Raw genomic sequence first — 15,988 nt, 5'->3', positions numbered from 1 at the left:
TGTGCGAGACATACCCAGGCTGAGGGAAGAACTGTGAATTATTCTGTCCCCCTTTTGATAGCAAATGATAGTGCTTGCCCACGTTTTCCTTGGGGAAGACGTCCAGTGCAGCACCTTTGCAGTGCCACCGCTGCTATGCAGTAAGTTGTTACCACAGCAACTGCTACTTCAGTAACTATACAGCAATTTTAAAGCTCTTAGAGTTGTATTTTCAGCTTTTTTCCCTCTAGATTTTCCACACCTGTGAGCCATAGCCAAAAGGAGAGTGCGTGGATGGGAGTCAGGGAACAGGGAGCATTGCAGCGGGTGGGATCCTGCTGCTGGGCTGGGGATTCAAATGGAAGACGAAGGGCATGACTCTTCTGGAGGGATGGAGCCGGGTCCCAGCTGCACCCGTATTGCCTCTTGGGCTTGTTTTTCCAGGGATCGGAGATGATGAACTGGTCACATCATAAGCTTGGGACTTCGCACCTCTGCGAGGATCCGAGGAGTCAAAACGCAGCCATCGTGACGCAGATGCGCACACAAATCTTACCCCCCTCCTCCTGCAGCCTCAGACATCATTGGAGAAAAAGGGCATTTGGTGGGTGACAGCAGGAGAAGGCAGATGGACCCCTGGGGAGCCCAGCAGCCCCAGTGCCCCTCTGGGCACAGCCTGGGGTGCGAGCAGCCCCTGCCCCTGCCAGCCCAGCCGCAGAAGCCCCAACACCTGCTCAAAGGGGCAGCTTTTTCACCGAGCAAACGGATGCTCAGAAATGATGAGGGTGAGGGACAGAAAACACGTCCTTCCTCTGAAATGTGTGATACGTTGATCGCTATTTGTGTCGCTTCCAAACCTTGTTTTCTGCTAATTGTGGCTTAATACGTACACAGCAGGCCTCTAATTTTCAACGGCAGCTTTCAGCTTGGCAGTCCATTAAGCCCCTGCCACGCTGGCAATCATTTTAAGGGCCTTTCTATTGATTGAGGCAGCGCAGAGAGCCGGCAGAATTTTCACAGAAGCTGGGACTTAAAAGCAGCGGTCCCCAGCAGGACTCTGCCAAAATCAGTGGAGGCAAGCATCCCTCCGGCCTCAGCCGCCGATAACATCTTTCCCCTGATGCAAGCAAAGGGCCGTTACGGACAGAAGCGTGGATCAAAGCCCTTAGCAGCATCTCGGCAAACCGGGATTCCCAGGCCACCGCCTGACAGTGGTTTGGCAGCTGCTCTGAGCTGGCTACTTATTAATAACTAGAATTACTGCTAGAATAACATGACCCAACAAATTCCCTCAGCGCAGAGCTAAGTGCTGCATGATGGCCTGCGCCGGTGCTGGCAAATCCCCCTGGGAAACTGCAGCACTTGCAGGACCCTGCAGCAGCTCCCCAGGAGGGACCGCAAGGATGCTGGGGCTTCTCCTGGGCTGCACGGGAAATTTTATTCCTGTGGGCATCCGAAAAGAAGTGGAAATTATTTTTTCTTTTTGCACCTGCCCTTTTTAATGTAGAAAAAAAAAAAAAAATGCATGCATGTCCACGGCACAAAGTATTACTGGTGGTGACCACAAGATGGTAGTGCAACACAAGCGTTTTTGTTAGGAAAATCCATCTGCTCACAAAATGCATCATTAAACGTGCCTGCGTTAGGGGTATCTAGCAAGAATAACTCTTTGTGACACCATTGTGCTTTGTCTTTAATGAAAGAGCGTTTGGCTTAGTTGGAAGACGGATTAATTTCTTGGCAGAAAGATATATTCAGAACTGTGACAACTTCATTGTTTATCTTCAGTTTATTAAGCTGAAGCATACAAGCCTGTGCACTGGACTCAACAGATAACGACAGATCATTTTCTGTGTAAACCAGTGCCTGTTTTTCTTAAGAGAAGATCCTTTGTTTTTACTGTGCTTCTTCCAGCCAGCCAACGTGCTTGGCCCAAACACGCAAGGTCTTACAGAAAACACATTTCACATTCTTCTGCAGTAGCAGCAAGAACATTTGGAACGACGCTTTCCTCAGCGCCTTTGCACTCAGGAAAGCTGCATCTTTGCCTGATTACTTTTGTTCGGCAGAGATAAGAGGAAACACCATACGAGACCCACATTTTCTGAGCTCTTTGCAAAGAGCCACCGCTATGCTTTGGCAAACAAGAAAATATATTGTCTTGATAGTAAGTCCAATTTCTTAGCAAATTACTGTTCTGGGCATGTAGGTCAGCTCAGTGCTACAGTGAATGATAACAAGAATATTGAATTCCTTCACAGCTAGAATAGTCAACAGAACGGTAAAAGGAACTGGAAGAACTTGGGGGTGAGCCTTAGCCTACGCAGAGATTTGCTGTGAGGCTGGAGTAAAGCCATAGAATGGCAGTGGTACCCTGTCTGCTCTGTGGATGAAGACAAGGGGTCTGACACCCAGCGCTGTCACATCACTCAAGAAAATCAAATGCTATTTTATTTTATTCTGAGTCACCAGATCAATACTATTTTCACAGTCTGGACTAGAGAGCAACATCCTTACCTCCAAGATGCCCTCTTGACGATTAATTTGCTACGTTTTGATATTTAGTCATGCCACAACCCAACAACATAAGGTTGCACTGTGTTAAATCAAGAGGTCAATAAGATCCAAAATAATTGGAGCTCATGAAAGAGATGAAGACATAAAAGCATCCTCATTGGAGACTTCACTTTCGGAAGGACCAGAGGCTCCTAACACATCATCTATAGCTATAGCCCCTTCCCCCGTGTCATTGTGCTAAGCACAACGTGGTGACACTCAGTGCGCACCAACTGCTCTCCGTTGAGCTTATCCACACTTGGGTGCACGTGGTCACCACTGTCCACCTTCGTACAGGGAACCTTCAACCCTTCTCCTTCCTGTGGGTCAGAACCAAGCAAGACCTTGATCTAGCAGGGTGCTGGGTGTGATTCTGCCTAAAGTAGAAGTTTTGACCATGAAGCATGTTTTGATTTAGATTATATACATAGGCAAAGGGCAGAGAGAATCTCCCTGACCACTGGCGGACTGCATAGGTCTGCTGGCAGAAATTAGAGTTTCAGCACCATACATCAGTGTGGCACAAACTAGTGTCTGTGATTTGTTCATGGAATTAATGCCCACACTAAAAGACAATGACAGATACATTCATTAGCTTCTAGGGCTCGTAAGATAATATCATTAGATCGTGGTTGTAGCTGACAACGAAATGGAAGTATTTGACCATGGCAGATCAGGTTAGCAAACATTGTGTATAGAGTTATCCTGACCGCACAGTGTTGACTCTAATTTAGAGTCAACAGAAATCTTTAGCATAAATAAACTATTGACTGAAAATTTTACATTTGCAAACCGTGGTGACTTCATTCTGATTTTCTGATTCATGCTGCCATGATACTTTTTTTGTACTGGTAAAATAGTCCATTCTCCGTTCTCTAACCATTTTTGGTCTGTAAGCTTTTCTGAACTAGAACTAATCCATTCTGGTTGTCTAGAACTGCTTCTCTAATTTACTTGCTTTAGGCTTTCCAAACACCAGACTGAATCCTTTTTAAATAGCGCATTACCAGTTGGCAAAGGACCTAGAAATGGATTTCTGTTACAAAAAAATCTCACATGTCATCAATCATATTCATATGTGAAATGTTCAGGATTCATGACATTTTCAGCATTGAGTATCAATTTAGAAACACAGGAGGTGAATAACATGTCTCCATGGAGGAGGATGGTGAATAGTTACCCTTAGTATTTGTAAATGTATTTGTGAATCCGTCAGTAAGCTGTATTGTGGGGTCCAACATAAAGGTCGAAAGGGCACATGAAGCCAATTAGAGATGATTCTTTGGGCTTTTGATACCTCTACCTAGATACCAGCTTCATTTGACCCACTCAAAACGCATTCAGGGAAGAAACAATCAGTTTGGCTCTTGAAAGGAACTTAACAGGAAGCATTTTCATTTGTTTCTTAAAAAAGCCCCTAGCTTCAGTAGACTACACTGGCCAGTTCTACCTGCAGAAAGACTGGAGACTGTAGCTGACAGTGACCCTAACCAGGTGTGTTGGAAATCAAATATTGAATTATTGCACATTTATATAAGAATTTGGCCATTTTAGTCAAGTAAAAGCTTTCAGGCAATCCAGTTTCTCCATAGCTTTCAAAATGTTTTTTTCTCAAGTCTATATATCTCAACTTTTTAAACTAGATGTTAAGTGAGAATACATCTACATGTAGATGTAGTCCCATTTAACTAGTGCAGTAATTAATGTAGATGTCATTAATTAACATATCCTTCTATGAGGATGCAAGATACTGTGCATCCTGTTCATTTATGCATTTAATAACAAGATTTCATTATTTTAAAATGCTTATTCCTTTGCAATGGAGAAGAGTAATTGTGTACGATCAAACAGGAAACTCCACAAAAGCTCTCCATGGCCAGCAATGGGCTTTACATCAAGTCCATTAGTGGTTTCCTGGGAAAATGCGTGAGTGATATGAATAGATGATACGTATTTGTATTTACATGAACAAAATATGGAAGAAAATGGATTTGTTATGCTAAACACTGAATGTAGCCTGCTGTTTAGATTTCAGTCACCCATTCTTACCTGGAATATAATTTTTTTTTTTTTTTTTTTTACATAATAACTGTGGCTAGGAAAGTCCATTTATCTTGAAGATATAAATTAGACTTGGAAATTTATGTAAATGCAATTATTCTTTATCTTTGTTTCAGAATTAAGGAAACATAGAAACCTTACGGCGAGTGAAGACCATTTGTGAATATGCTGACAAAAAGAAATAAAATTTTAGGTTGAATTCAATTAAAAATTTTAATGACTAAATGACATTGATAGTTTGAAAAAATGAATGAATAACATATATTGAAAATGAGATTATAAGCGTAATTGTAGGAAACTGATGCTAATTCTGTGTTGCAGCATCTTAGAGAAGGTTAAACTTCAACATCCCCATGGAGAGTGTAAGACATCATCGTTGTACTAATGCTTTTCCACTCTGCTCTTTTGCTGGGGTAAAAGAAGTTGCAATAAACTGATAAGCAAGATGCTTTACATTCTCACAAGGAAAATGTGGTATAACTGTCGTGAAGTGTGCTGACTGAAGGTAAGAGTCTCAGCTTATCAACCGGCTTCTCTTTGGAATGGGAAAAATGTAAATATCCACGCACAAAAATAGAATTTAAAAAAATAAAAACTCCTTTAAGCACTGTATTTGTGGCACTAAATTTACATATTATGTCCTCTTCCATAAAAAAGCATCATCAAAAAGAACTTGTGCCAGTTTTGTATTAAAAGGCCTATAGAAATCTCTTAAAATTGCCTTCGTTGTTGGTAGCATAGGTCCCAGACTTCTGTCTTCAGGTCGTCTAGTGTTTGATGCAGGACTCTTTGTAATCAGAGCTTCTTGTTTCTCACTTAGAGGTCCTGTGGAAAAACAGAATATTATCTTAAAATATTTGACAAAAAAATGCCTGTTCTAAAGAAGACAAATGACTAACTCAGAAGGTTTGCCAAGGGAAGACAAATGGAATTTGTGTTAGCAGCGATGATGTTTCAGAATATTGAATACAGGCTTAGATTAGTAAAATAAATCACTGGTAGTAAATATGGAAATAATACGTTTTCCCTTCACATTAATTAATCATCTCTACAACAAGCAGCATAAATCATTTCTGGAGTGTCGTGGCTTAACCCCAGCTGGCAACTAAGCACCACACAGCTGCTCACTCACCCTGGGGTTAAACCGGCTGGGGTTAAACCACGACATGGAGGGAAAAAAATTGTTTTCCAAAAACAACTATGACATTGAATACAACTTCCTGTCCATTTTGGAGTTGCAATTATTTTACACTGTTATTTCACTTTATGATGTGAGTTGTTTAATACCTGGTAGAAACTCCACAAGCCTCACTCATGTAAGCCCTTTTTTTGGGTTTTTTTGGGGGTTGTCAGTGGGATCAAAGTGGTAGACAGGTACAGCGATGCCCCTATTCCAGGAATAAATGTAAGCCCTTGACAACGTACTTCAGCAAGATAAAAACCCACAGACTTTTCCAGTGTAAACCATATTCAGGCAGAAGAAGCCAAGCTCTTCATCTGTTCAATCTGCTACATTCAAACTTTTTCATGATCTAGACCAGTGTTTGGACCAGGCAGACTATTTTGCAGCCACATTTTCATCCTCTTGCTACTGTCAAATCAACATTGGGCAACATTTTGTCTGCCAGCGTTTCTCCAAGGATTAGCAACAGATGTCTCAGTCAACACAGCAAAAACACAATTTCCCCCTTCTCCCCGGCTAGAAACACAACCTTTCATCATACTCGGATTTAGATTCTGGATCGGTGCATGTTGGCAACAGCATGCACACCACGGTAGCACTTCAATTTGTTTAAATTACGTGGGATAGCTCTTGCACCTATATAAGCCCGTGACAAACAAGCCCTGACTGCCTTCAGAATCAGGACTGGCTTCCGTATGGTAAGATATATCCCTACATTCTGAATAGTTTTGATTTCTTTTCTTGATATAGTCTTATTAAGATCTTCTAACACCAGCTTTTCTATGGGAATTTGGGAATTTTAATTTTGCTTGACTCCAGGCAACAAGATTAATGCATCCTTCAAGACAGATTCCCATGCTTCTTCTGTTTTGTCTCTTAATAAAGCAAAAATGACCTAGAAGAAGGATAATAATGATTTTTTTGCACTTATCTCAAAACAGCCAGAAGACACCTACCCAGATCCAGAAACTGGAACACCATGTGCATGGTGTACTTCACATTTGATGCATGATCCTCCAAGCGAAGAACGAGTATCTGATCTTTGTCAAAAACTGTCAGCCAGTCCAAAAGATATACAACGTAGAGCCCAACCTGTAACCTTACCTGTAAGCACAAAAAAAAATGAAAACAAATAAAAATTAATTCATCTTACAACCTTCTAGCAGTAACAAACCAACACTCACCTCTGTCTTCTGGGCAAAAATCCCAAATATGTGCCTTTGAGGAACCACGAAAAGACAGTATCTGAACATTTTTTAATCTTCCTCTTGTTTTCAGCGCAGCTTAAGGCAAACTTTGCAAATGGCTTTTCTACTGGTTAGAGATGTCATTTTACTAAGGGCTTGGCTCTGCACCGAGACCATGCAGAAGGATGCTCGGCCACCTCACCTCCATGCTCCTCCGTGCTTGGGATGACCCAGCCTTCATGGAGACGCTGAGGGCTTTCAGCCCCTGCGTGGCCAGCAGTGGAAGGGATGATGTTAAGTCCTGCTACCTTCTTCAGGCCCTTACGCTGCTTATTTCGCCTTCGTTATCAGCTGCACCAGATCATGCTGCCATGAGTAGTACAAATATTCTGATTCGGTGTCAGGAATTAGATTTGGCTGTATTTGCTTTATCCTCTGATTGCAGTCATTAGCTTTAGATCTAAGCTGCGGTAGCAGTGGCTGCTAGACAGTATTAATGGTGCATTGTCTGAGTATGCAATGAGAGCGCCAGACTATGTTAGACCAGAGATGTGAAAAGGCAGTTTTTCAGCCTGTCCTGACCCAATCTCTGTTTTTCTTCCCTCCTCAATTTCACATAACAAGTTGAAACATAAAAAGGGTAGTCTGGTGTTCTTAAAAGTCCAACCTCCAACTGTGCTTATAAATATTTTTCTAAATCCCTTCAGGCTCAGAAGAGAGAAACATGAATCCCAAGTCATAAGCATCTTTCATAAAAGAGACTTAACGTCTTCAAGTCGCATTACCGCGGAACCAATGAAGTCAGATAACAATAGACTCTTTTGCTTCTTTACATCGATACCTAAATTCCAGTAAAATAAGCCATATTTTGAATTATTGCTAAGTCATTATTATCATAATGTATGATCCTGATATGTGTCTTTGGCTGCTTATAATATTAAGCCTCCATGTTTAGCAGACTTCTTTGTATATGTGCTACACATCAAAGGGCATCAGTAGAGTTTCCCAAGCCATTCTCCTCTCGATAACATCCACATCTGGACTTTCGGTTTGATCACCCTGGCTCGGCATGTGTTTCTCCAGGTAATATGCTTTTCACTGACTCTAAGTGAGGATAAGCTGACAAATGCCCCTTTCTATACAGGTTAGCATCCATCAGCAGTGACAAGGTCTATGACACCTCCCTTGCTTCAGGAATATATTAACAAATAGCAAAACAACATTATCATGGTGTAGTCGCACAATTAGCAATCTAATGAGCTCACCGGGGAAAATAATCCCTACTTTTTCAATACATAGCAAACCGTGCACACGACGGACTTTAGCAAACTTGGCTGAAGAAGAAGCTAAAGAAGCCCATTGAGGAGCACAGTTAGCATTTCTGTTTTACTACGAACACCTGCTTGTGGCTCTCTGGAAAGAGGCATCCTTTGTTCATTTTCAAAAGTATCTTCTTCAGAGGGCTGCCTAAGACAACAAACGAAGATTGGTTCTGCACCCTGAGGACGAAGATAAGAGGAAGATCTTTCTTTCTGGTTCTCTCGCTGCCTTTCTCTCCCCACACTGGAAGAAATGCATTTGTGCAAGCAGATGGCTGGAAAATACTGTGATACTGCCTGGCAGCAACTCGTGTCTGTGGAGGTCCTGGAGGCTATCATCAAAGACTAACAGCTCCAGCCTACCTGCCAAGGTAAGTAAGAGGAATGTCCTGTTTGCCCTACTGCTGAGGGGCTCCAGCCTGTGCAATACACTCTTTTATGGTTATTTTATCGAGTGGAGGAGGCAATAACTTCACCCTGGAGACAAAGGAGGGAAGTATTCCCTCCGAGTCCTTTACAGCCTGAGCAAATAAAATAGGATTGAATGGCAAACTGGCCAGATGTGATACTTCAAGTCAATCTCTTCCATATTACTTTCCCCCCTCAAGCAAAATCTGAAGTCAGTTCTACACTAAAAATGTGAATTTCGGAATACTGAGCCTGTAATACTTATCCATTCCCCTGCCAGCAGTTTCTGTATTTCCTTTTATCATTTTCTGATGCACACAATTTAAAAAAAAGAAAGGTTTTATCTAGTTATTGGTAGCCTTTTCTTGCAAAAGAATACATAATTTATTCTGATTTTGAGGCAATTTCGTACCACAAAGATCCTTGCCAGAGCTACTTTTTGGAGAGATCTGCAAAAAGCTTACACATTAAACTGTAATCTTCACTAAATGTGCTCTCCATACGCTTGCACAATAGAAAGACTGTATTATTACTGTTGGCATTCATCAGGGAACAGACTGAGGAGACAGCTGAGCCAGTACATCAGCTTTTACATGCTTACATATATATGTCATCTGCTTTACAATGAAAAGGGAGAAAGTTTTATTTCTCGATGCTTATTTGCACAGTATTTCAGTATTTTAATAACCTTGACACAACGTACCATTAAACAAGCAAGGAATCAAACGTTCTTGGAAATACGTACGGGCATGGCATTGTTCAGGGTGTTGTTGTAGACACAGGCTCTCAGTGAGTAATCCAGCATGCAATTTTCAAACAGCTGCAGTGATTCTGCCACTTTTTCATGAAAGTCTTCCACAGATTTATTAGCACTTGCAAAGTAGAGATAATCGGAGTACAATCTGCGAATGAGATATGGGTAAGTAAATGGCAGAGGAAATGAAAGAAGATTTATTTACATGACAATGGCAAACAGTTACATGAATCGAGGGAAAGGGTACATGTGTGTGACCATTGTCCCACCGACAGCCTGTTCAGCCAGTGACACATTTTCTATTCATTTTGATGAGTTTTGGCTCAGAGTAACATCCACTCCAGGGTATTGCTAAACATCATCCCCGCTTTCAAGGTCAGCATCCCTTGAGAACCTGACCCTAGTAATTGTGCGAGCCACTGTTTTCTCCTGAAGGCAAATTTTTCACATGTATATAGTTTAAATTTGTGTTATCTGTGAAGAGCAGAACTGGTCTCAGCTGACATCGGTACCCCTCTATATTTGGTGCTCTGCACTGCCACGGATAGAAACAGTCCTTACCTCAAAAGTTTAAGTTGAAATCAAAACCAAGAGAAGAATGGGCTGGGTTAGAAAGAGTGATTTTTATGTGATTACCAAACTGGCCATCATCAAAAATAGGAAGAAGCCCAGATTTCCTAGTTCTTGCAGAAAGCTCCACCTCCAATCCCATATTGTTTCTATGTTGACTTTCCATCAAAACCTCCCAATTTACAGCATTCCACCTCTGGGTTTTTTTAAGCTGAAATACTACAGCTAGGTGAACGGTTCACGTTTGTGCTACAGTCTGTAGTGCTGCATTCCCCAAGCAGTCCCACCTCGACTTTGAGGGCAGCAGAACATGGCCCCGTGTGCGTTGGCAGCTTGCAGGCAAGCAGAGCCCCTGCATCAGCCGCTGCTGTGAACAGAGCCACCAGCAACAGGCATTTCTCTAAGTTACAGCAGAGGAGTATCCCCTCATTGCACATTTTTAGCACAGGTGTTACAATTGCTTAATGTCACCTGAAAAAGATTATCTTAATTCAAGTCCCTTTGCACCGTGGTGGGGAAACAACCCAAAACCTACAGGCAATAAAAATATCTACTTTAGCGTCAATCCCTGGAACCTTGATTAAACTTTTCCAAGATAAACATGGTTCAAAGAGACAAAGGAAATGCTCCAACGTAGCATAAATATTAGACTGTGAATCATCCACTGAACATGATATTTTAGTTTTCTTTCATCTTTAGGCTTACAAACTATGACCAGAACCGCAATATTTTGGAGACAGTTTTGTAACACCTGAGAATTCATTTCCCCCAAGTGTGTTTGCAGCACATAGCCTCCATAGCTCCATAGCACCCACCTCTCGACAATTCCAGAAATCCTAGGTATTGTTCAGCCCCTTTCAAAAAACACAGGTGTCCAAGAAATTACCCCCCAAAAATTCTATTTATTTAGGTCTCATTTTACAGCTGCAGTAACCTTTTGTATTGCACTTTATTTATTTTTTAACTTCCCTAGAGTTCCACAGGTACTTAAAAATTCATCATTTAATTTAGAAAGTTTAGGCCCTAATCCAGTAAAGCACTTAAGCACAGGAATAGCTCCTCTGCACTCATTATTTATGCTAGTGTTTTGCAAGAACAGGATTTTAATTCCCTTATGAAACAAATGAAGACTCTCTGTTCATTTAAAAAGGAAGAAAAGGGATACATTTGTTGCAGGATGCTTTTAATTCAATTTTTAACACACTTTTTAAAAGAAAAATCACAGCAAACTATAGAAAATGAGGCAGAGGCACTCAATGCTACCTGTAGGAGCCACCAACTAAGAAAGACGAAGACTCTGATTTTTGTCCAGTTCTTCCCAGTCTGGCAAATCCACTTCAGACAGTTTTCTTTAAACGAAAAAACTCCATCTCAGAGCAGAGGCAGGGTACCAGGCTTGGACCAGACTGGGCAGACATCCTATTTCAAAGTAATGCCTACCAGTGCTTGAGGACCACAACCATGGCACCACGTGTGTCCTCTCCCTCTGCAGTGGCAGACCCTGGGTCCATCACGCTGCACCCACCAAAGAGCCACCCCACTAGCACACGGTACGAGGACGAGCTGGGGAGAAGCTAAGGGACAAAGCCAGCCAACTTTAACTAAATTAGGCACACAACAGTATCTCCTGCTTGCAGAAGAGTGTGTACATCAACAAGACTCGGGCTTGCCTGGCTTGTCCCAGGGATGGCAGGACCAACTGCTCCTGGCAGAGCAGGTAAAAAGCTTCTTGGTGGAGGAAATCAGCCAGCAGGCATCATGTACAGCATGGGCCTGGCTGCAATTTTATTTAAAAAGGTTTAATATGACTGCTTAGTATTTCTAATCATCCATTAAAATAAACGCATCATTTTAAAGACTTGCTGACATCTTATGGAAAATTACGTTCTTGAAGACAAGTTCTATCTCCGCAGGGCAGTCAAGATTGTCTATATTTCTTTCCATCTGTTTTTAATTCTGGGGACATCTGCCTGGAAATAAAACCTTTGCTGACTAGTATTTCAGCTGTTCCGGTTACTTGAAGTCATTACCCTCAATCACCATCCATTACAATGAAATAATGACGCCATTGACACCCACCATCACAAACCTTGATGTCCTCCAAATATCCCCCGTTAGGGGATAGACCAGACCCTGTGCAGGTTAGATCAGACCCTGTCCCAGACCCTGTGCAGCACCCATGGCCTCCTGGCTACTGCAAGGTAACCGCTCCCCTGCCCTGCATCGCCCAGGCTGCCCCTTCTGCCACGGCTGCTTTTGCTCCTGCAATTCAGATGAGCTATCAGCAACAAGGGCATAGGGAATCGTAAACAAAAAGAAACCCATTTATCATAAATGCAGTAAGGGAGATGAAGCTGACTTTTTATCTCACCCTTATTAAAGCTGGCAAAGAGCTACGCCCACATTACAGAGGGTGGTTAAAGCAATCAGGGAATTCGTTGGGAATTTACATGAGGAAGCCACTTCAGCCAGCTCTCTCGCATAAAATTACCATCTGTTAAATCCTGAGGTCAGAAGATGCCGTTAAAAGTTGAGAGGTGTATTTCCTGACAGAGGAGATGGGAAGTACTCGCACAGCTCTGTCTCTCACCAGTAGCCATGCCCGGCCGTGTCCAGCCCTGCCGCGGGGGAAGCTCGTCAAGGAGCTCCTGTCCCTTCCCGCTGCCAAGTCGCTCTGGGCAGCTGCCCGGCAGCAGGGCATGGGCTGCCGGCACAAGCACCCTGCGCCTGCCCTTCTCCCAGTGCCCAAGCCCTCTCCAGAGCCTGGTCTCCATCAACATCTGCACCCCCTTCTCCATTTTCCTGGGTGTTTCTGGGCTTTGCCGGTGAGCCTAGCCCTAAGTATCCTGAATATCCCTATGGAGCTACAGAGAGAAGGAATTCACTCCTCCTTGGTCTGATCCTTTTGGACTCGGCCTCCATCCCCTCCACCCTCCCCATTACCCTCATCATTATCATCCTCATTCAGAGGACGCAGTGGAAAGAAACGCCCTAGAAATCTGGAGGAAGACTAGAGAGAAAAAGTGAAATGCAAGTGGAAAGAAGGACATCAATGGCTAACACAATTCAAGAACAGCCCACACCTTTGCAAAAGCAGAGCCCTTTCATTGCAAACAAAGTCAGGAAGACCAAGGATGAACTCCTAAGCAGCGGTTAGCTGTGCAAGCTAAAATTGCCTAGTGAAGCTTTATATCAGTGTTGCCCCAAGTATTTTTAAGATTTAAAAAAGTTTGCATCGTTTGCTGACTCTGGAGCTGTTTGCAATCTTTAAATCGTTTTGAACAGTATGCCCCTTGAAGACATAGACCTTATTATTTAACAGGAACTGAAGCACTTCACAGGACCGCTTATGCCGAGACATGTAAATGCAGTGCCATACTCACTCTAGCGAGCCCTGCTGAGAACCAGGGCATATTAGCTCAGGTAATGGAGTTATATTGCATTTGGCAACGTATAAATTATTTTTTTTCAGAGTAGCTCAGGTGTCCATGCGTGGCACTCGCTGTGGCATTTCCACTCACACGCCGCTCTTTAAAACACTATCGCAATTACCTATGCCAGAATACACAGAACAAAACCCCTTGGCAGCTCTCATCATAAACCAAGTAACTCTGTCAAATACCACGCGAACACTTATTTGCATCCAAGAGAGCGAGAGAGACTAAAGTTATTATAGTAAGAAAATTTCCTTGTGTACTTTAGCAACGTGATCATTGCTCACCTTTCAACGGGGTCTCTCAGCATGATGATAAGTTTGGCATTCGGTTGGAAGGCATGGATAAAATCCTGGATTAAGAAGGGAGGTTCTCCTTCAGTACTGTTGTCATAAAAGAAAATCCAAGCGTTGTTGTCCCACATCGTCGAGGCACTGGCCTCCCCTAAAAATTAAAAGCATCTCTGCTGGTAACTCATTTCCTTCTTTGTATTGGAGTGGAAATCGGCTGAATTTTGAACTGGTGTGGACTGTTTAAAATTGACTCTATTCATTTCAACATACCTTCGTTCTTGCAAATTGATCTGGCTAATGCTCCCCAGAGCCAGAGCCACCCCACTGCCTCGTACCTTTGTGAATGTAGTGACGGTTAAGGCAAGTTTTATGTAATTCCACCTGAAATATTACTGTCCACTAACCACACCGTTTCCTGTTAGTGGTTAACACATGCAAATATATTTGATCTAGGCTGGAACGGACTGCTCAGGGTTTTGGCCAACCCTCCAGCAAGGAGGCAGGAGCTCGTCGCTGCCGAAGACCTGCCGTGCTCTCCGTAGCACCCCAAGGGTTGGTTTTAATGCTCCTGATCTCAGAGAAGTCAGTTGCTAACAAATTGTACAATTTGACACAAACTAAAGAAAAAAAGTGGAAGCCACCACTCCAGCAGATCAATAGTGTTTAGAACATAAACAGGAGAGCTGGTGAGCACATGGGACATATTAAAAAAAAAAGTGCCAACGAGCTGAATTGTGTCACTGCTGTTTGAAATATCCCTTTTTGAGAATTAGCTCATTATCAGAGCTTTTTTATGTAACTACCATTATTCATGTAGATTAAGTCAAATATAAGTATTTACTAAATATTAGACAAAAGAAAAAGTCTATAGAATAAATAGCACATGTGGTTAAATGCCAGATTCTGATATCCTTAGTTTCTGAAGAAGCTTACTCTGAAAGTAATGCTACAGGGAGAAACACCATCAGTAACGACTCCGCCAGAACAAAGTATATGACGCTTCCACTGCTAAATAAATGATCTGATTCGATGTTTTGAATTGTGTAATCTTCCCTGGTTTTTTTAAGTAATACTGGCATTTATGTGGACACCACCATTTAATAAAACATATACAGAAGCTTTTTGGAAACTTCCACTCTTTGACAGTCTAATGAGAGCTAATTCTTGTTAATGAGGTTTTCTGAATCAAAAGGACTGAAATGAAAAAATAATAAAGTTGTAGGCTTATAGACTTGCACATGATTTCCCCCCTTGGTTTTTTCTCTCCTGGGAAAGTCCAATAAAGTTTTTAAAAGATGGCCAAAACACAACATGAAATAGGTACTGGCTCCAAACTCCAGCTTAACATAATGTGATTCATTAATAAAGTCTGGGAGTTGTTAGAAAACACATTAATCTTCTGTCATGTTCATTTTGCCTGGTTTTAGAAGGAGGAGATCAGGTCCATTGGCTAAAGCTGGGCGTCCACCACAGCTCTGCTTTTCTATTCTAAATTAATTAGCCAAAGCACTGCCTAATCATCGGTGGGCTTTGACTTGTCAATTAAAACGCAATTAGCCCAGCTCCCACGCTGGGTGAAGCAGAAACACAAAAGACTAAATAGGGCAAGAGCTGAGATAGCTGTACCACAAAAGCATCATGCAGCTATTTCTGTGCTATCAGAAGATGGTATAATGCAAATGGGTACGAGCACTCGCATACACGGATTTACAGAATAGTGCACTCCAGGGATGAGAGTGACCTTGGAAAGTCACTGCTACATCTCCATGACGGGAGCAGCTAGGCTTAAAATGCTCCCTCAAAAATGTTTGCCTAAATCATGCCGAAGATTAAAGTCTGTGACCACATCAAGCCATCTATTCCTCTCTAGAATAGCTTTTATGATCTTCCTTCATACTTCTCTGCTCTGTAGACCTCTGATCATATTTGATGCTCTAGTGGATTTATTCCTATTAGCTCACACACAGTGACCAAACCTAAGAACATCTGCTTACACATGTGCTATCTGAACTAAATAAAACCACTGCGTTTACACATAAGCGGGCAGATTCTTTTAACATCACAGACCAGACCGCTCCACAGAAATTGTGTCAGCTGGATCAGCTGCCACCACCAAAACCCTGCAGGCAGCACACGAGCAAGGGAAGATCACAGGCACGCGACCAGATCATGCTAAAGCATTAACAGGCACTCAAGGTGCTGCTCTAATGCAGTCAGTCCAGGATAGCCTGGGTTCAAGAAGGC

The 15,988-nt window shown here is 42.4% G+C and overlaps 1 protein-coding gene across 2 annotated transcripts in view; it reads right to left on the bottom strand.

The window, feature by feature from the left end:
* Nucleotides 1-4,806: 4,806 nt before the first annotated feature.
* Nucleotides 4,807-15,988, bottom strand: part of CHST15 (carbohydrate sulfotransferase 15) — a 48,146-nt gene continuing 36,964 nt past the window's right edge. Inside the window, exons 5-9 of one of the 2 annotated variants that reach the window (XM_075504385.1) lie at nt 13,739-13,895; nt 9,439-9,595; nt 6,736-6,883; nt 5,884-5,984; nt 5,295-5,421 (exon numbers count right to left, since the gene is read on the bottom strand). In XM_075504385.1, the coding sequence (XP_075360500.1) occupies nt 5,905-5,984; nt 6,736-6,883; nt 9,439-9,595; nt 13,739-13,895 (542 nt within the window). In that variant the 3' untranslated portion in view covers nt 5,295-5,421; nt 5,884-5,904. Of the gene's footprint in view, nt 5,422-5,883; nt 5,985-6,735; nt 6,884-9,438; nt 9,596-13,738; nt 13,896-15,988 lie in introns of both variants that reach the window. The other variant, XM_075504384.1, reaches the window with a different exon arrangement.

Source organism: Mycteria americana, chromosome 6 (genome assembly GCF_035582795.1).
Source record: "Mycteria americana isolate JAX WOST 10 ecotype Jacksonville Zoo and Gardens chromosome 6, USCA_MyAme_1.0, whole genome shotgun sequence".
In the NCBI taxonomy this organism is placed as follows: Eukaryota; Metazoa; Chordata; class Aves; order Ciconiiformes; family Ciconiidae; genus Mycteria; species Mycteria americana.
Note: the sequence above shows the minus strand (reverse complement) of the source record. Positions and strands in the feature narration are given on the sequence as shown.